We start from the raw sequence: 20,706 nt of genomic DNA, 5'->3' as shown, positions 1-20,706 counted from the left end.
TAGATATTTTTCCACATGTCAAATGTCTCAATGCACCAAGACATCCACTGAAATCCACTTCAAATTTAACCATTTCTTGTTGGAAATTGGGTTTCCTCTCCAATTTCTGGGTTTTCTGCTCCGTTTTTCCTCTCATTTTTCATTAACAACAAACTGGAGACTGTATTGAAATATTTAAACATAGCCACAAAACAAAACGACCTGGCAAATAAAGCCGAGCATAGAAGAGGACTCAAACTTTGTTTTACAGGCCTCTATGGTGGGTGTCTGTGTGAGGGGTCACCGTGTCGCTGGAATCAATCCCATGAAATCAGGGATAAGGTCAGATGGTGGATTTGGTATAATTTGTGGGGTTAGAGACTTTTAAGCAAAGGGAAAGTCAGACAGGTAAATGCTTCCTTCTTAAAAATCAGGCAACTCTTTAAATTTATATAGGCCCATCCAGTCATTTACAAATTAATATGAAATGATGAGATAGGTATGCTCATTGCTTCTCAGCAAACTGAGAGAACAGAGGTAGAAGAGGGGTAAGATGATGTTGGCTAGAGACGTGCTGAGGGGCAAATGGAGTCCTGGTGGCTTTTCAAAGGGGATGAGGAGGTTGATCAAAATGGCACCATGAAGACAGACTGCAGGAAAGAGAGGGGCAGTGTGAGGGAGGTGGGGGACCAGAAGAATCTGGCACATCTTGACAACAAGATGGAAAATGTGTGACCAGGAAGAAGAAGAAGAGTAGGAACAGGGCTCTGAGTAGGAACTAATGGGCTTGGGACTTCCGGGTCCCCGCACTCTGAAATCCTGGGAGACCCGCGAAGGAGAAAACCCCTAAGCAGGAAGAACCATCAGAAGTGAGAAAAGAACTCTGTGTGTGTGTGTGTGTGTGTGTGTGTGTGTGTGTGTGTGTGTGCGCGCGCGCTCGCGTTTGGGTGGGGAATCCTCCAACCAGTCATCCCCAGTGGTAACGTTGCCAAAGCGTATGCTTATGAACCAATTACGGCCGAGATTTACGGAGTGAAATTACATTTTCATATAAGTAGGACCGATACCTTTCCCTCCCAAGCACTAGCAAATTCTCTGGGGCTTTAATGTGACCAAAGACAGAGTCAGCCTAATAGAGCCTGGGTGTTAATGGGTGCTTGGGATTTATACTTTAATTGTTTCCACGGCTCCCTGTCTCGCAGAGGTATTTGTCTTGGTACGTGGACACCCACATCGTGCCGTAACATTACACACGGGATTACGAGGGGTTTTTTAATTATTATTTCATCTGTAATTATAGGCAAGATCAGTTTATTATTTAGAAATCCTTGAAAACATTTTAATTGAAACGGTCAGTGGCCTTTAACTGACCCTGTCTTAAAATATACCCTGGCAACCGAAGTGTGTTCAGCTCCTGGATTACTAAGGAGACTCGCTATTCTAAACCAAATCATAAGCATTATTTAAAATTTTGGATTTGAGGGTTTTTTTTTTTCTTCAGATTTATGGCATAGTTGAAATGAGGTCAAGTAGAAGGCACTAAAGAATTTAATTAGAAATGTCCTCACATGCTCCCTATCTCTGTGAACCTCACATAGGTTGTCCCTGGAGGGCTTGGAGTCATTGGAGATGGCATGTACTTTTTTTTTTTTTTTTTTTTTAACTCCTAATAAGAAGGAGCTACAATCTGCTGCTACATCTTCAACAGGGAATTCTGGGAACCTGGAGAACAGGGAGAAAGGGAACGATGGAGAAGCCGGGCTGGGTCGGCAAGGAAAAAGGCTAGGGCCTCTCGTCTGGCCTCAGGGGCTGGCCCCAGCTAGAATGTTCATTAATTTATTCAACACGTTTTCTGAGCCCCTCTGTGTCTCTGTGCTGTGCAAGGGGCTGGGCGCCCAGAGATGATTGCGACGTGGTGGATGTTCTCAGAGAGGTCATGCACGAATGCCACAGACAGAAGGACGACCCAGAAGAAACCAAACAGCACTTTGGTTCACTTAATCCTACAGAAGTATGGCCAGGGGTCCGTGGGACCAAAGGGCTGGAAGGCTGGACCTTTCCCTGGGGAGTCAACTGGAGGTCTTTTCCCAGGATGTGGGTCTTGAAGGATGTGGACCTGGGTGGGCCTAGAGGAGGGGGAGGGAGGGAAAGGCGTCTCCAGGCAGAGGACGTTGCCTGTGCCAACACACAGACATTCGCTGGGATGGTTACCAGAACCCAGGATGTGCAGGCACTCCTCTGACCCAGGGCTATGGCAGGGAGAGATGCCAGGAAGTGATTCAGTTTGGAAGTCAGATGGTCAGTTAGAAGAACTTCTTCTACTCGCTGAAGCCCACTGTGCGACCCCACCACCCCAGGTCCGGCTAGGACGGACTGTGGAAGTGTTGGGGTGTCAGGCCAGTGGTGTTCCAGGGCAACAGCACTGGCACGGAGGAGAGAATCTTGGGAAAGGGACAAAAGGGACATCTGGATTCTGGGGCAGCCGGACGGGCAGGGGATGGGAGAGGGTGCTTCTGGTCCTTGTCTGTGCACCCGAATTCCTTTGTCAGCAAATAGTTCAAACAGTAACAACTACCGTGGCTACTATTGCTACCAGCACCACTAACTGGTACCTTTACGCTAGATAGTTTTCTCCATTGTTACTTAATGCTTATAACATCGCTGCATGGTCGGGTGTTTATAAAGAGTGGCCTTCCTCCCAGCACTGCAGTGGAGAATCGTAGCTCTCGAAGAATTGTAGCTATCATCAACGAAATCCGTTCCTCCTGTGACCTTACCCTAGCAGAGTCACCAAGTGTAGGAAGCAGCTGGATACACATCAAGGCTCACAGGGCAGTGGCCCCACTGGTTCTCAATCTGAGGCTCACATTTGAAAGACATCTGTTTTCTCTCGACACCGTACGCGGTTTCTCTCTTGGGTTTACATCCCCAGGGGCCAAACACCCTCCAGAGTAGGTGAAGTAGAGGTGAATTGACTGCCAGTTGCTTTGAGGAATCCCCCAGGGCAGCCCAAAGTAAAATTTGCAGATGCCACATGTATCAGTCAGCTTTTGCTGCATAACAAACCACCCCCCAAAATGTAGAAAATGTAGTAGCTTAAAGCAGCGATCGTTATCATCACTCACTTATCTGTCTGTAGGCTGAGGGTCGGCTGATCCAGGCTGGGTTTGGCTCCAGGATACGGATTAGGTTCGTGTCTACTTTATGTGTCTCTCATTTTCCTTGGACTAGTGTTCCCCAGGGAGCGCTTCCCTCACGGTGAAGGGCAGGAGTGTAAACAGGCACATCTAGCAATGCAAGAGCGTTTTTTTTTTTTTTAACGTTTATTTATTTTTGAGACAGAGAGAGACAGAGCATGAACGGGGGAGGGGCAGAGAGAGAGGCAGACACAGAATCGGAAACAGGCTCCAGGCTCTGAGCTGTCAGCCCAGAGCCCGACGCGGGGCTTGAACTCACAGACCGTGAAATCATGACCTGAGCCGAAGTCGGACGCTCGACCGACTGAGCCACCCAGGCGCCCCAAGAGCGTTTCAATCCCCTGCCTGTCTGCCTGCTCATATCCCATTGCAAAGCAACTCCCATGGCCAAGTTCATGATGAGACTCAGGTGGCTGAACTGCTTCTTAACCATGTCCGTCAGGCCTGGTGTAGGCACTGGGTGAGGTCTATATCGGGGGCCGGGCCGGGGGGGCAGGGTAGTGTCAGCTAGCCCTTTGCTGGATGGTCCAAGGCAGGGGCTGTCCCTGCCTGTTTTTTGCTGGGACAAAGGTGCTGACTTGACTGGTTTGTACTTTCAAGCTTGAGAAGCACAGCAATGGCCCTTTCTTTGAAAGCATCCTAGAGCAGACGAGCAAAATAAGTTGCTTTTCTAGATGACGATAACTCTTATTGCATTTGAAAAATAAATGTGCACTAAAAGTAATTAACACATGTTGGTTCATGAATAATACACTATTTTACAACTATTTGCTGAGCATAATGAGTCAAGCTCCGAAATTGACAATGAACGCTCTATTATGTGATTGCCAACTGTTTTATAAGATATTGAACATATTCATTACTTCTGCCATCATGCACATTGTCGAGCTATTGCTTTTTTAATAAATTAATTTTCTAGGCATCTCTGGGGTCTTTGTTTGAAATCTGGCTGAGGGCAAAAATGAAGTTAATTGTGTGGTCCGGGCTGAACTACTGATGTTTGGTGGCTTGCAAACAAGCGTCACAGCTGGCAGGCCCTGCAGCAAACACTGCGTGTGACTGACACGCAAGTGTGAAGGGAGATGTGGCTGCAGCCAAGGACAGTGTGAGGAGATCCAGTGGTGCCTTGAAGATGAACAGGTGGCTTCCCCATGAGGGTCTTGGGCGGCCGCGAGGTGTCTGATCAGTTTCTTAAACTAGCGCGTGAAAGCAAACATGAGCATTCAATCCCGTTCTGTTCTGCATACTTACTCTTGAATCTGCGCAATTTTTCCAATGTCAGTGTCACCTTTGATGGGGAGTTTTTTTGGCAACCCGTCTCCTCCCGGCAAGGCAGAGCTGGGTCCTCTCCTCTGATCCCATTGCGCCTCTGCTTATGCCGATCAAAGCGTTCGTCATATATGCTTTCATTATTTACGCTGCCCCGGTAGCAAGACTCTGGGAGAAGAGATCCCATTGATCTCCATAAACTGAAGCCCTATTTCAGAGTCCAGAGTACTGTTGCCCCTGACGTTGTTCAAGAGTCTCTAAGTCACCAGTTTATGGATCTGTTTCCAACCCTTGGTCTGAGATCTAGAGCTCACAGAATACATTTCCGTGCTTGTATTTCAGCGTGTTAAACAGGACCCATGTTAGGAGAAGCTTAACAATTGTTTGTTCAGTGAATAAACGACCCAGCCTGTAAATGGGCTTTACCGTTATTGAGGCAAGGACCCTTCTTCATCGCATGAAAAACCTGCGTGGGTAGTTGCTCTTTAAGAACGGCCTGTCTTTATGATAACATTTTTCCGACTGTTACTGAAAGTTGGATACACGGGTCGCTTTGGAAGGAAGTCTCAGCTGTCCTCAGGGAACAAATTTGTTTCAGAGAGCAGATAACTTCAGACACACATTTACCTGGACTTTTTGATTTTTAATTGTCCCGTAGCCAAACCTCACGCAAAGCTTATGGGCCACGGGTGCCAGGCAGGGACAGCATCAGCCCCAAACCTCTGTCCACTATTGAGTGAAGTGTGTTTCTGCGAGCTTTCTCAGTTAACTTCTCTGTGATCCAGACCGGGAGGTCAGACTGGATCAGGAGTCCAATTTCCTTTCTTTAAACAATAGGGGAATTGGCAAGTCAATTAGGGAACACCCAAATTCTGGAATGTTATACAGGTGTTACAAAAAGTGGCATTAGGCGCGGCTGGGTGGCTCCGTCCATTGAGCATCCAGCTTCGGCTCAGGTCATGATCTCATGGTTCGTGGGTTTGAGCCCCGCGTCGGGGTCTGTGCTGACAACTTGGAGCTTGGAGCCGGCTTCAGATTCTGGGTCTCCTCTCTCTGCCCCTCCCGTTTGCGCTCTGTCTCCCTCGGTCTCAAGAACAGATAAGTGTCGAAAACATTTTTTTAAAGTGGCGTTAATAACGTGGAAATGTTCTTGTAGAAAGTTGGTAAAGTGTGTTAAGTGTTTCAAATAAGTGGAAGGGAAGGAAGGAAATGCGCCTATATTCATATCTCCCCACATTCATCTCTCGCTGGTGCAGCCGTTTTAATAGATCACAGTGTATTTTCTTTGTGTGTTTTTTTTTGTGTGTGTATATTGTCTCCATAGCTATCTTTATACTTCTCTAATACTTGCTTTCCTGTTTTCTTCGTTTTGTCGTGTGAGTGCTCCTATTACCGATGGGTTGGAGTGAACTGACAGGTAGGAAGATAGGCGGGCTGATGCTTGATAACTGGACGCGTAGATAAAAACCACACTTGAATCAAATGGGCAAAGCATCGTCCCTTTGTGCTTGGTGCTGAGATCAGTGCCTTTTGATCTGTGACGTAGGTCATTTTATTTTCACTTCCTCTAGCTTTTGGGATCTCGACTGCACTCCCGTAGGACTTCCTTCAGGTACTTATCTGATACTAGGGTAAAAGAGATTCTGCAGCAAGAAGTCGTGTCCAGTTTTACCCTAGAAACCGGGTCGGAATACGAAAATGGCGGCATCTCCCTCCCTCTCGCCTGGGTCATTAACAGTCTGCGCCCCAAAGCACTGGGCTTTGGAGACGTCAGTCTCCTGTCCCAGAAGAGCCCAGTGGCAGAGTGAATGGGCTGCTCTCCGGATTTTGGATCCAGGTGGGAACAGTCCCTTTGGCTGTTCCTTTTTTTTCTGCCTAGAAGCTATTTTTCCAGAGGCCAAGCTAATGGGACTACACAGAAGAACTTGACGTTTCTTATTTTAATTTGCTTTTGGGGAGATATTTAAAATAGACATTTGAACCAGCCCAGCCTGACAGACCTCAGCCAGCATTAGACGAGGGGGGATTGTAAATCGGGGGCAAAGAGATATTACAGAACGCAGCCCTACCCTGTTGAATTAGAAAAAGACATTCCTGAGGAGAGGTGGAGTTGATGAGGGTGCTCGACTTCACCCCCAAATAAAAGGGCAGCCGAGGATCTCAGGGGACCCTCCTGCTGTTAAATAAGGGCAATTTGTTCAGAAAAGTTGGGATATCATCTTAGCACGTTCGATTTAGAAAGGATACTCCACGATGGGAAATTGACATCCATTTCAAGCCTGACTGTCAACTATTTTCCCCTTGCTTGATTGATTTTTTTCAGTCTCCAAGAACAAGCATGCGGAGTGGGCATTTTCAGGGCAGCTTCTTTGTAGACACAGCGAGGCATTTTTTTTCTGGCTGAGGGTTGATCACCTGTAGCACCAGGATTTGACCCGTGCTCATTCCATTATACTGCAAGGTTTCTCATGACTGTAGCAATTTTTTGAAGTCGGTGGGTCTGTTTTCACAGATGATAAAACTAAGGCTTGCCCAGTTTGCTCAAGGCCACCCAGCAAGGCAAGGGTGGGGTCAAGGCCAGGCTTCCTGTGCCTGATGTCTAGTCCAGTGCCGAAACAGTCTCTGAGCCATAGCGTTTATGCCTCAGTCATGTCTGTGGGTCACACATCCTGCACATCCTCTCTGTCGCTGCCAGTGGTACCTGCATAAGCAGCCTGCCTTAGCATGCCAAAGGACAGAAGTCCTGGCCAAATTAGGGCGCCAGAAAGAGCTACCCTTGTCATTACCTCCTCCTGCGTCCGATCTTCAGAAAGGCTCTGTGCAATTCCATTCTAGAGAGTTAACTGTTTAAGAACCGGGGATGTTTCTCAAGGCAAGAACGTTTCTACAGATTTGCTCAGCAAGTATATGATTAAATGCTAATATTCTCACTAGCTGATTGATGTTTACCTCTTCAGAACGGAGGATTTGGTGTAGTGTTTTTATTATAATGCCTTCCCATAAGCGACTATCCTGCAAATTGATAAGCGTTCCTTTTAATTAGATGGTAGTGCCGTGTGCTTCACCCGGCATGCAAAAGACCTATAAAAATGGAGTTAAATTAATACACAGGCTGCTGCTAGCTCGGAGCTACAGAAATCAGCTCATTCTATGGAAGAGTGAATTGAGGACCTGACTCACCCTGAGGTTAGGATAAAACCCAGCGCCTCGCACTCTGAAATGGAGAGGTGAGGCACCTGGGTGGCTCAGCTGGTTAAGTGTCCAACTCCTGGTCTCAGCTCAGGTCGCGAGCTCCCTGTTTTTGCGTTCGAGCCCCGCGTTGGGCTTTGCGCGGATGGTGCAGAGCCTGCTTGGGATTCTGTCTCTCCTTCTCTCTGCCCCTCCCCTACTTGTGCTCTCTCTCGCTCTCAAAATAAATTCAAAAAAAAAATCAAAAGTAATAATAAAATAAAAATAAAATAAATGGAATGGAGAGGAGAGGAGTCCCAGAGGGAGACGTTTTCGTTAGATGCTTTGTGCAGCACCAAGCTCCAGCCCGCGACCACTCCTCTGGATGGCTCAACAGCAACCCCAGGGCTCGAGCAACTCGCCATTCCTGGGCTCTGTTGGCCTCGTCCTCACTCCCCTGTCCACAGATGGACCGAGGTACCCTCCATACCGCGCACCATTAGTGCCCCGTCCCTGCCCGGCGCAGAGCATCCGGCCCTGGGCTCAGGCTGTTCGTAACTTTCGGACACTTTCATGGCTCTGGTGCTCTCGGCAGAGCAGGAGCCCCCTCAAAGTGCAGGGCGAATCCCAGCTACAACGGGAGGTCAAACTGCAGACACAGGGACAGGGCCGGTCTTTAGTAGACCATCAAGGAGACGCTCTGCAAAATGTCTGTCTTCTAGACGACTCTTGAGCGTCCATGAGCCCACCCCCCACAATTGTCACTGTCACTGCTGTTTTTATGGCTCCATCAAGCCCTGTTCCCAAAAGGGAAGGACAGTGATTCTGGTCTAAGGAGGAGGGATTTAAAATTAATACATAGGGGCGCCTGGGCGGCTCAGTCGGTCGAGCGTCCGACTTCGGCTCAGGTCATGATCTCGCGGTCCGCGGGTTCGAGCCCCGCGTCGGGCTCTGTGCTGACCGCTCAGAGCCTGGAGCCTGTTTCCGATTCTGTGTCTCCCTCTCTCTCTGCCCCTCCCCCATTCATGCTCTATCTCTCTCTGTCTCAAAAATAAATAAACGTTAAAAAAAATTTTTTTAAATAAATAAAATTAATAAATAATAAATTAAATGAGTTACTAACCTGCTTCTATGAACCAGGCTTCATCCTCACAAGTCCCTGGGCCTGGGCGCTGGGGGAAGGCAAATGATGCCCCAGGGTCACATCACTGGGCAGGTGAGGACGGAAACCAGGGCCATCTCACTAGGCTTTCTCTTCTGCCTTATAGTCTTTCTCCGAGAATATTTTTGTTCTTCGTGATCCCTCTGTCGACACCTAATATCCCGCCTTGGTGTTACTGACTTGCCCCATCTCAGACCCAGCATAGTGTTGCTGGGAGGTGAAAAGAGGATCCCCTTAGCACAACCGCTGGGGTCGTCGCCCTCTGGGGAGTCGGCGTAAGTGATCTTCCGGCTCTGATTTCCACAAAAGTGCACCGGGGTCGAAGCCCTGAGAGGGGCCGTCAGCTACACCCACACCCCACCACCACCGTCACATTGGTCTCCCGGAGCAAAGTGCCTCGCGACCCAGCCTGAGTGGACGCTTAGGAGAAAGGTTTGAGGTTTCATCCACGCCGAATGGGAGCAGAAGGCCCTTCCGTTCTACCTTCACACTGCGTGTGTGTCTTGTAAAAGTGTGAATGAGCAGAGATGCCACGACTGAAAAGGGCACCGGCCGGTGAGAAGCGGGGTCTCAGGCATCGCGAAACCCAGTCTGAAAAAGTGCAACTGCGGTCACGCGCTCGGGCCGGTCTGGGAGGCGATGCTCTCCAAAGCCTTGCGAAAGATCAGTTCATCATACTGTCCTGGAGTTAAAAGTCAGAGCGAGGGCTGGTGAGGCCATTTGTCACTGATCCTGCTCTCATTTAGACGGATAGTTGTCGGATGAATTGTTATTTTTTTAGTTTTTCTTTTTTTTCTAGATGGTGTCCTTTTACATTGTTTTAAATATTTATTTTGAGAGACAGAGACAGAGCACGAGCTGGGGAGAGGCAGAGAGAGAGAGAGAGGGAGACATAGAATCCGAAGCAGGCTCCAGGCTCTGGGCTCGAACTCACGGACTGTGAGATCGTGACCTGAGCGGAAGTAGGGTGTTTACCCGACTGAGCCACCCAGGTGCCCCCTAGCTGGTGTACTTTCCATTCTTTTCTTCCAAATAGAATGTCATAAAACTCAAGAAAAAGTCACTGTAAGTCCCCAAATCCTACGTTACCGTCCAGATTCCAAGAGAGGCTGTCCACACCTAGGACTTCTCTCCACTCAGGAGCTATATGGCCACTGGTGATATTTTTCCGTCCTAATCCCTTTTTCAAGGTTTTTTTTTGGATGATTATATTTATGTAGTATAACATAGCATATCTGGCTTTACTTTTCCAACAAGCAATATTTTAAAAGAGACTTTGCATTAGCAGACATCAAGTGGATGGACAGAATCAATACTTCGGCTTATCGCTTAGTACAAAGTTTTAATAAGCAACGCTAGAAGGAAAAGTGAGGGGGGGCGGGGTTTGGCATAGGACCGCGGTCCGGGCGTCTGCAAGAGCTGGCTATGAACGTTCAAGGTTAAGAGGAGTGCACGGAGGTGGAGAGGTGAGGAATTGAACAGTGGGAGCTTGTGTTTCAGCCCTGGCAGAATGTCAGGCTCAGGCGGAGAGAGACTCTTATTGGCCACTCACCTGGCCAAAGCCACAGGGACGTGGTATTTGAACACACACGGCCGCGAGAGTATCATTCCGACCGCCGGCCGGTTATTTTAAGACACGAGGCGACCCAAAATAACGGAGCTGCTTTTCTTTCTCGCGTGTACTTGGTGTCAGGCAGTCCCGAAAGTCCCCCAGCCTCTTCCATTCTGTTTGTGTCACTGTGCCAGCCCCGGAGAACCTTCTGGAGGACCCATGACGGGACTCGAATCAGCCCCCAGCTGTGCTCTAATGGTTCAGGAAGCAGCTGGGCACGTCTCGAGATCATTGGCACGTTTCGTCTTTTCTTTTGATAACTTTTCCTTTTTAAAATGTGGCGGGACATACTTGGATGGTCGAAAATGTGGGAAATGCAGATAACCGTAAAGACAAAAAATCACTTACGTTTCCTCTCGCCAGAGGCAACCGTTAGTAACTCCGTTCAGTCCTTTCTCTTAATACATAATTTATAGGTACAGAAGCTCAAATGCCCATTTGTTTCACAAAAATGGGATCATACCTTATCAACTCTTTCATAACCTGCATTTTTTCCACCTAAATATGTTAAAACGTCATTTCAGCCAATCACATTTCTTCCACAACATCATTTTGTGGTAATCAGGGAGGCCTGCCTCCAAGTTAGAGATTTCAGTTGATCTCAGTTTTTCAACATTTTTTTTTTAAGTTTTAAAAAAATTTTTTCATAGAGAGAGGGAGAGCATGAACAGGGGAGGGGTGGACAAGCAGGCTGCAGCCTCCCAGCTGTCAGCACAGAGCCTGACGTAGGGCTCGAACCCACGAACCACAAGATCATGACCTGAGCCAAAGTCAGATGCTTACCAACTGAGCCATCCAGGCATCCCTCAACATTGTTATTATTCGTTATTATTATTATTATTGCTCTAAGAAAAACATTTTTCCACCTGCGTCCTGGAGAACACGATTGTTTCTGTTAGTATCTTAAAAAGCAGTGACCTGTGTTCAAGGGGTTTGGGGTTAAACATCGTTAAATTGCTTATTTTCAAAAGTAAGCCTTTTCAGATCCATTAGTAGGTTAGTGCAGTTTTCAGATTCCAAAGCTCTTGACATGTCTGTGTGCACGGTGCGCACACACACACACACACACTCACACACACACACACACTCACACACACACACTCACAAACACTGCTCCATCTGTCCAGGCTGGGAGAACTGTCTTGTTTTAGGATTAACATTTAGAACTTGAATTTCTGGGTCAGAGGGTCTGGTTTTTATTTTTAAAAATGCTCACTATAATTTTATTTTCAATAGTACTTATTACCACTAATAGTGCCTATTTTTACATCGAGATTTCACATATCGAGATATAGATAGGCATGTAGGACTGTATAAATCTAAAGCTGTACATTGTTGCTGCTTTTCCATGTCTGTTATTTCTATGTTTTGAGAGTGCTGAAGCTTTGAAGTCGTCGGGAATATTTTGGGATGTGTATGCAGGCTTCTATAAGGTTAGGGAATCTTGTTTGGGGAAAAGGGTGATCTGAATGAAAATTTTCCTAAATCACCTAGAAGGATCTGCTCAGCCTGTCCTCCCTGAAGTGGGTTTAAAGGCAGCCACTAATAAGAGGGAGAAGCCAAGTGCTTCATCATAAAATCCTTCAAATCTAGGCCACACCAGTAAAATTCCCCCGGACCACGTCTGAGGGCGAGCTCTGTCTCAGAAAACCAGGCTGGGAATTCTGAGCATTTACCAGCGTCGCCAAGAAAGTCTTCAAACTTTCTCAGTAGGTTCTAAAAGAGCAGAACAATTAATACTGTAACACTACCAGAAGCTGGCAATACCGGCTGACCCCAAATTTAGCTGGATTCTTTCACATTCAGCCTTTTCAATTTCGCTGACGCAAAGCTCCTGTCCTCTTCCGTCTTGGTTCCAGAGGGAAAGAGTGTTCCATACCCCAGGATTTTAGTTTTTAAATTTTTTTAGGTTTATTTATTGAGAGAGAGAGAGAGAGAGAGAGAGAGAGAGAGAGAAAGGGCAGGGGAGAGAGAGAGAACGAGAGGGGGAGAGTATCCCAAGCAGTCTGCATTAACAGTGTGGAGTCTGATGTGGGGCTTGATTCCCATGAGCCTGGGATCATGACTTGAGCCGAAATCGAGAGTCGGATGCTTAACCGACTGAGCCACCCAGGGGCCCCCATGCCCTAGGACTTTGACAGGCGGCCCTGAGTGAGGTCAACACTTCCAAGCCCCAGGGGCAGAGTATCTGGGGAAAATGAACTGGTCAGCAGCAAATGCACCTGGGTCAAAACACACCTGCTCTTCTAGAAGAACACTTGGCAGGGATTCCAACCAGCCTTGTGGGCAGCTCAGAAAAGGCATCTTGCCAGGAGCCTTAAAAATTTCCATACTTGTTGGACCCTGCATGCTCTTTGGGGTCCATGCTAAGAAAATAACCAAACCACCTCCCCCTGAAATCTTATGCAAATATATTTATATTTTATTTATATTAACGAATATGGTCGTGGAGGAAACTTAACTCTCCAATAACAAGAAAATGATCTTGCCACCACAGGATATCGGTTCACTGAATGCAGGATCATAAGTCTTGATAAGAGATTTATCAAGAATTTATTTTGCAATCTATAAACCTGTGTACTGAGTATGACCAGAACTAATTGATGCTAAAACTTAAAAGATACAAATACAGTGTAAAATGCATTTTAAGAGAGAGTAAAAGAAAATATCTCAGAATATTGGTTGTTTTTGAGCGGTGAGACTATGGGCAGTTTCGGTTTTTCTAATTTTTTTTCCACCAAACTTAAATGCCGAGGATTCATTTTCACTTCTAATGAAAACAGCAACGAATTTTGTTGAAAAGAAAACTATTCGGCGATGGTTTTCAGGATGAACTGTACTTAAATACAGCGATAGGACTCCCTGCCTCCCGCCAAACCAATCTCATAAGTCATATTTAAGGATGTAGAGAACGAATCAAACCATGTTCAGGTAGACTACGGATGAAAACCACATTTGTTCCGTTTAGAGGAGTCCAAACAAGTCTGAATGTAGGAAGCAAAACAGGGAGGGATGACATCGGAGGGGCAAGAGAAACCACAAATGCAGAGTGGTCTGGAGCCTCGTGGGCTCAGCCAGGTGAGATTTCTTGGACGATATCACACCGGAAGGGGTGGCCCCAGGATTCAGATGTCCTCCTCACTAGTGAAAAGGGGACACTGACGTTTAATTCAAAAGATGTGAGGTAGGAAAGGACAACAGAGCGTTTCAGTTCAACGTTTTGCACCAAGTGTTGGCAAGCACTCGGACAACGATACTTAATAAAAGGGGATTTTCTCATCTGGGGTGTCTAGCGTCAGCCAAGCAGTGGTCATAGCTCCAAAGAACAGGACAGACTTCTCAAGAGCATCAGATGGAATCTGCTCCTGCCTTAAATAAGGAGACCGTCTGCTTGGGAGTGTTTTGTATAAATAGTTACAGATTGTGAAAATGTGACGTCACAACGTTAAAAAAAAAAATTAAATGGCAACACCCAACACCGATGAGGTTGTAAAAAAACACAGAAATCTGCATGTTCTGCTGGTTGTAGCCCTTCCAGATGACAACAGGCAATATACAGCAAGAGCCAAATAAGAGCTCTTAGACCCAATAGTTCCCTATCTGCAAATGTATGCTGAGGAGGTAAAATGACAGAAGGGAAAAGCTGTGTGCGTAGAAATGCTAATTAAGCCATTAGTTCTAACAGCAAAAACTAGAAATGACCTAAATGCCCCATCATGCGAATTTCCAAATGATAACCCACCAGCAAGAGCATATATCCGGCATCCATTACAATTACGGAAAACTAAGGAATGAGATAATTTGAGGAAGGAAGAAGGGAAAAGAGGGGACAGGAAACCCAATAGTCTGAAGACTTCCAACCTAGTAAACAAAGAAGAAACTGTCTGTGTTGGAATGGTGGTCTTGGAGCCTTTCTTTCCCTTTTTAAGAACTGCTCAGAGTTAGCACATTATCTCATCATCAGGCGTAATTCAGAGCAGTGTTTTAAGTGATCATGTGGAAAATGTGATATCTCTTACTATTCTAAAATGAACCCAACCAACCTAGCTTGGGCATGTTGAAAGGCACAAAGAGTTAACACATGGGAGAAGTATTGTGATTTTAGATGTGTTTTGTGTGTGTGTGTGTGTGTGTGTGTGTGTATGTGTTTAATGCAAACTTCTAAAAATGGTCCCTCCTGGTGACCAGAACGGGCACAGTTTACAAGCCAAGGCTTTCTGGCCTGGTGCTGACCTTAATGAAAGTAATCAGGCCTCCTTCACTGAAGTTCAAAACAAAACCACCCATAACCCCATTTGAAAACAGCGAAACCACAAGCCACAGCTTCAGCCTTTACCGGGGATGCTTCAATTTCTGATTTCCTATTGATAGAGGGGTCTCTCTTAATCAGCCATGGAAGTGAAAATCGGCTGCCCTTGGGAGAGAGAGTGCCTCCAAAGAAGATGGCTGTTGGGAAACTGGCTCTCTCCTCCTGTTCTGGGTGGATTCCATGGCGCTGGGCAACGGTGGAGAACTCTGGACTTTGAGTCCATTAGAAGCTAATCCTAGGGAACCAAGGCCAGATGCAGACCTATTCACAACTGGGACGAGAGAAAAAGTCCGTGGGGCTGACGCCGGATAAATGGCACGTACAGAAATAATCTGTCAGGTCTATACTAGGCGCTGGGCACCGGGAGGACGGCCAGGTCCCGTGCTTGGGTACCACGCCAAATAATCTTCCTTTGTGAATAGTTCACTCGTTGTATAAATTCAATGCGCATCGACTGCTGGTCGATAGGCTACTCATTAAACAGTGGGATGTAGCAGAAGGCGCGTGGATTTGAAGGTGATAGACCTGGATTCCAATGCAGATTCTGCTACTCCCCAGCTATGGGACTGTCGGTAGGTTACTTTGTTTCTGTAAACCTCAGTCCCATGATGCGAGCATGAAATGAGCGTGATGTGCCTAGACCAGCAAGTGGCACATATTCGCTACATAGTATCTGCAGTTAGTACTGACAATGGTAGAGTAGGATCACTATTATAGGATTAAAATATATATTACCTGTACATAAATATTTCATATATGCTCTTTGTAACACACACACACACACACACACACACACACACACACACACACACACCTGGCCTCTGGTGAGCACCAGCAGCCTCGGACTTAGAATAAGCTAAAGAAGGAGTGAGGCTCTTGCCCACCTGCTTGCTCACCTTTGCACTTGCTCATCTCGTGCAAGGTGAAGACGCCTACAGACCCGAGATGTAAATTCTTTTATGGTTACCTTCAACCCCGGGTTTCCACAATGGAGCACAGAGTATATGTTTGTTGAGTGAATGAGTAAATGAAGACTTAGTCTACCTGACTTAGAGAGCCTCTTTTTTTTTTTAAGTTTATTTATTTTGAGAGAGAGAGAGAGTGCAAGTGGGGAAGGGTAAGAGAGAAAGGACAGAGAGAGAGAAAAGATGCAGAGCTTGAACTCACAAACCGTGAGACCATGACCTGATCCAAAGGGAGATGCTTAACCGACTGAGCCACCCAGGCACCCCGAGAGGTTCTTGATTCGGGGGAATACTCACCGCAGGTCTCCCCAAGCCTCATCTCATCCTCCTGATGCAGGATCCATATGGAAATCAGGCAGCACATCAACCTTAACAGTGCAAGGAGGCAGGCAGGCAGCACAGTCTCCCTCAGTTCGCTTTGATATGTTGCATATCACCTCATCGGAAAGGGGTAACATCTGAGCAGAAACCAGAATGTGGTATGAGAGGAAGCCATGCAGGTCTCTGGAAGAAAAGCATTTTGGCAGAGGGAACAGCAAGTACAAAGTCCTTGAGCCGGGAGTGTGTTTGGCATATTTCAGGAACCCAAGAAGGCTAGATTGGCTTCATGTAGCGGGTGAGGAGAAAGTGCTAGAACATGAGATTGAAAAGCTAGCTGGGAACCAGTTTATGAAAGAATCCCTAGGGTATGGTAAAAAAATGTGGACTTTACTCAATGAGATGAGAAGTTGTATCAGTTAGTATCTGCTGCGTGACAAGTAATGATGAAACTCTGTGGCTTAAGATAACAAACTTTCATTTTTTTTTTCAGTTCTGTGGATCTGGGAGCTTCTTCTCATCTGGGTTCTTATTGGGGTTGGGGAGCTTCTCATCTCGGTTGGCTTGGCTGGGGTTGACTAGTCTGGGGTAGCCTCACTCACAGGTCCAGTGGTTAGCTTGATGTCACTTAGGGTAGCAACCACATGTCATCGTCCAGCAGGCTATCCCAGGCTCATTCACCTGATTGTGGTTCCAGAGTTGCAAAGGCAAGCCCCAGTCCACAGACACTTTTCAAATTTTCTAAAGCAAGTCATGTGGCCCAGGCCAGAGCCGGTGTAGTAGAGGACTGTCCAAGGTGTGGGGACCAGGAGGAGAACTGTGAGCACCACTTTGCAAACAGTCAACCTCAGAAACTCTAGAGGGTTTGGACCAGAAAAGCGACATTATCAGGTTCATGGTTTTAAAGGAGCTGTGATCATAAGGATTTTGTGAGGGAGACTGTAGCCAGAGGAGAGGATGTGCCAAGCTCAGGGCCCTGGAAAGCACTGGCGTTTGCCCGTACCACAGGGCCAGGGGCCCAGAGACTCATGACGTTGCCTGACCCAAAACTGCCATCGTCAGGATGAACAATGGCACACACACACACGTACCCTACCGCTTGGTATTTCGGCCAAAGCATTCTGTCATGCCATTGTGGACTTGCCTGTATCCCTGCTGGAATGGGAAAGGGGGTTAGTTAGAAAGAGACCTCAATCGCCCCCATTCTGATGCACAGATAGATTCTCTAATCACCGAGAACTTGGTAATTGCAGGGGGAGCAAGCCATTGAGGACTGAAATAACCCGCGAGTAATAACAAAACCTCTCAAGGTGAAATTAAACAATAGTCATTTTTCTTTCTCTCTTCTTTCTTCAACAGAAAATATGATGCTGGCATGCTAATCGCGGGAGACAACTTGGCCCACAGACAGCCACAAAGCACAAAAACAAAACAAACTCAGAGAAGAAGAAACAAGAACGGTGTTTGCCTGGCGTCTACAAGAAGCGCTTTATTTTTCCTCTAGATTTCTTTTCTAAAAAAACAAAACAAAACAAAAAACAAAACTGAAACAAACATTTAAAGAAACAGTGCGAACTTCAGGTGATAATATTCAAGCATGTTCTTTTATTAAGCATAGGATGGGAGGAGTGACAGGAAGTCTAAGCAGAAATCTCCAGCAGGATAACGCAGAGGTCTTGAACCTCTGTGATCCGGGTTACTTCTAGAAACTGCAAATGAGGAATGAATGGAAACGACTTTTTATCCTCTGCTCCCGCAAATATCCTGTATATTCTCATGGACGCAATGCTTCCTTTCTTGCCTGCCAAGGTGTCTAGGGCATGATTTGCAGAATTTGTTACAATCTCTAAAGAATTTTGGGTGCAGCTTTGGCGAGGGAGTGGGCGGGCCAGCCCTTCTGTGACCCGCCAGCTCTGTGTATGGCACCCATTTCTAAGTGTCACCTCCCTCCTGGCTGGCTGGGAACAAGGGTCCCCAGTCATCACCGCGCCCACTCAAGCTTGGTCAGGGTGAGTCAGACAATGATCTCCTGGATCTGGGCAGCAAAGAAGGACAGACACTCGCCTCTTCTGCCCTCAACAGGAGAAGACCAGCTCCTGGCTACAGCGTGGCGATGGTAAGGCCGTGGCTTTGGTGGTGGCCAGGGTGGGGAGAGACGGGGGCACCTGGCTACTCTAAACAGTGTGAGAGAATTGCTTGGGCTTCCGCAGTGAGACAAGGGACCCGCACGCCAACTAAGCGTTCGCTTTCAAACAGGCCGCCACCAGGAAAGCAAAGAGACCCGGGCCTCACCCAGCCCCAGAGAAGGGAGATAGTCCCCCTGGCCCTGCCATTCCCAGCTTCTCACCGGCGCTTGGCATTTTTCCCTCTGTCGTGACTACTCTTACTTCCTTTGTCTGGTGGATCTGGGTTGGGGGCGGGGGGCGGGGGGGCTGGGGGGACCTGCAAAGGCCCGGGATCGTAAGTGGGCAGGGGCCCAGCGTCGGCAGCTACGTGCGCACACACACGAAGTGAGCGCGCGCACAGGGCGGGTGTGTGTGCCGAGCACGCTCACGGCCGCCCGCGCTCAGCCGGACTGGCTGCCGAGAGCTTCCTGGATTAACCGCTCGCTGAGCACCCACAGGGCGCGGGCCGTGTCTTCGCTCTGAGCTTCGGGGGACGGCACGCATCGGCAGCAGTTGTTGAAGTACATCCCTCCCAGGCCCTCGAGCTCTGGGGCGGCAGCACAGTAGACGGTGGTGGCAGCTCCTTGTTGCTGGAAATCAAAGAAAAAGAAGGCCCAAATCATTATTATTCTCATTATTGTCATTGTGATTATTTTTTTAAAGAAAAGAGGTGATGAGCTGACTTCATTCTGTCTGGGCATGAGCAAGCCCCTCCGCGTCGGGTTCGGCTGCACCCGGATCTCAGCATGGCAGAGGGTACTGAACTCAGCACGTGACCGTAAAAGGGATGCGGTGACCATCCTGGAAAAAAGCAAGTTCACAAACGCTGCTCGTAAAGCTGGTGTGACTTTTTACACCTCGTAGAGGAAAAGGCTTCAGAAATAAATACGCGCCACAATAAATCACATCAAAGGTCTCTTCTGAGCCAAGAGAAAAGATGGTCTATGCCTTTGAACATGCCGGAACAAGTTCATCCAACCCGTTGACTTCTGAATGCATGATGTGATTTGACCCCGAGATGTTTCCAGAACCTTCTGTCTGGATGAAACCAACCACTCTAATGCCCATCAGATACAAAACCCAGGGAGGCCCTGGTGCCAGAGCCTCTATTTTTTTTTTTTTTTGCCCATGGTGCTGCTAGGAGAAGGGTTTGCTGGGCGAAAATGTTTAAAACACGCCTACACACGTTCTTCTTGCCATGCATACGTGTCTCAAGCAGACACAGGACACGTGTAGTAATTCATCCAGATCCCATGAAAACCTTTCTTCATAGTCATCCCGTATTTGCAAGGGGACAGTGACTAAGGGGGGTACATTTCCTCCCAGGCCACTTCAAACTGTAAGTTGCCATGAGTACAATTGATTACTTTCGATTCACCTTCTGAGTAACAGTTGGTGCTGTGGCTAGGGATGTGTGTGCCGATGGGGCACCATATCATCCCGGCTGACACAATGCTGTCAGGGATGCTGTAAAGAGGGCAAGAAATCACTTTGCTTTGCAAGCCATAATTAAAAATAATAGGCTGGTGTTCGTAGGGAGACACGATAGGCACGGCTCTAATTTAAAACCAATACAGTTTACCTGGCATCTTATGATTATTTATGTGGATCACAGCCCTTGCTGCATCAACTAATTATCAGCTGATAGGGAGGGGGGGTTGCAGAAGAGGATGGAGAAAGGTAATGGGGATAAGGTCACCATTAGGGGAAGACCCTAAAGATATTTGAGAGGGAAATGCATTTCTGTCCGGGTGTCGTAATTTTAGGACAGTGCTAAAAAGTAGACTTGAGTGTTTTGCTCGTTTCTGTTTTTGTTTTTTTTGGTGGGGGGGGGGGAGAGAGGTTCAGTGTCGGGTTCTAGGGTCACATTTGAATTGGTCTGAAAAGCAAACGGTCAAACGCAGCCAAGCAACAGGATTTTGTGGGGAGCACTGTGGAGTGGAGAGCAGCGGAGAGCGTCCGACTTGAGTCCTAGTGGTCGCTGGATGCTTGACTGGGTTGGACAAGTCCCATTAGTCCAGAATCCGAACACCTGACATGACTCCAATTTAATTAAACAGGAATGGGTGTCTCATTTCCCCGACCCCCTGGCCATGTCCACTCCCCAGATAGCCAGTTATTTTCTTGGATTCAGCTATTTCTTTTCGAATTGATTTGTGTGGCTCAAGTGTAATGGAAATAAGTGTGTGTCATCCAAATTCCCTCTCACTGAATTATCATTCCTAATAACCCTTAGCTTAGCACCTGGCACATTTATCGAAAGAATTCCGAGCGGCTGATCTGACTCCTCTTCATGCCGCGTGGGGAAAAAGGGAAGCGGACTGCCTCTAAAGACAAATTGAAGAACTGAGAGGCTCAGCCTGGTAACTCAAGCCAAATATCGCTTTGGCCTCAATTCTTAGCAGAGTTCAGGTGGAGATAGTGTTTTGCTTCATTTTCAGGAGATCTACGATTTCCATCTTACTTTGCAGCGGCCAAAACCACCAAAGAGTGGTCGGGTGGTTTGCCATCAGTTCCCAAGTGGTGAGAAAACCCAGTGAGCTCATCCCCAAACGAAGGCGG

At 47.3% G+C, this 20,706-nt stretch overlaps 1 protein-coding gene and 1 long non-coding RNA gene across 2 annotated transcripts in view; one reads left to right on the top strand and one right to left on the bottom strand.

The window, feature by feature from the left end:
- LOC121009996 (uncharacterized) overlaps positions 1–17,915 on the top strand; it is a 68,910-nt gene extending 50,995 nt beyond the window's left edge. The window contains exon 2 of the long non-coding RNA XR_005780948.1: positions 17,339–17,915. This is a non-coding gene — a long non-coding RNA (uncharacterized LOC121009996). The remainder of the gene's footprint in view (positions 1–17,338) is intronic.
- The window catches only part of WWOX (WW domain containing oxidoreductase), a 988,815-nt gene continuing 985,673 nt past the window's right edge, over positions 17,565–20,706 (bottom strand). The window contains exon 9 of the mRNA XM_040443434.1: positions 17,565–18,734. Coding sequence (XP_040299368.1) covers positions 18,546–18,734 — 189 coding nt within the window. The 3' untranslated portion in view covers positions 17,565–18,545. The remainder of the gene's footprint in view (positions 18,735–20,706) is intronic.

Source organism: Herpailurus yagouaroundi, unplaced genomic scaffold (assembly GCF_014898765.1).
Source record: "Herpailurus yagouaroundi ecotype Mexico unplaced genomic scaffold, PumYag 190, whole genome shotgun sequence".
NCBI lineage: Eukaryota > Metazoa > Chordata > Mammalia > Carnivora > Felidae > Herpailurus > Herpailurus yagouaroundi.
This window is presented reverse-complemented; position numbering and strand designations above follow the sequence as displayed.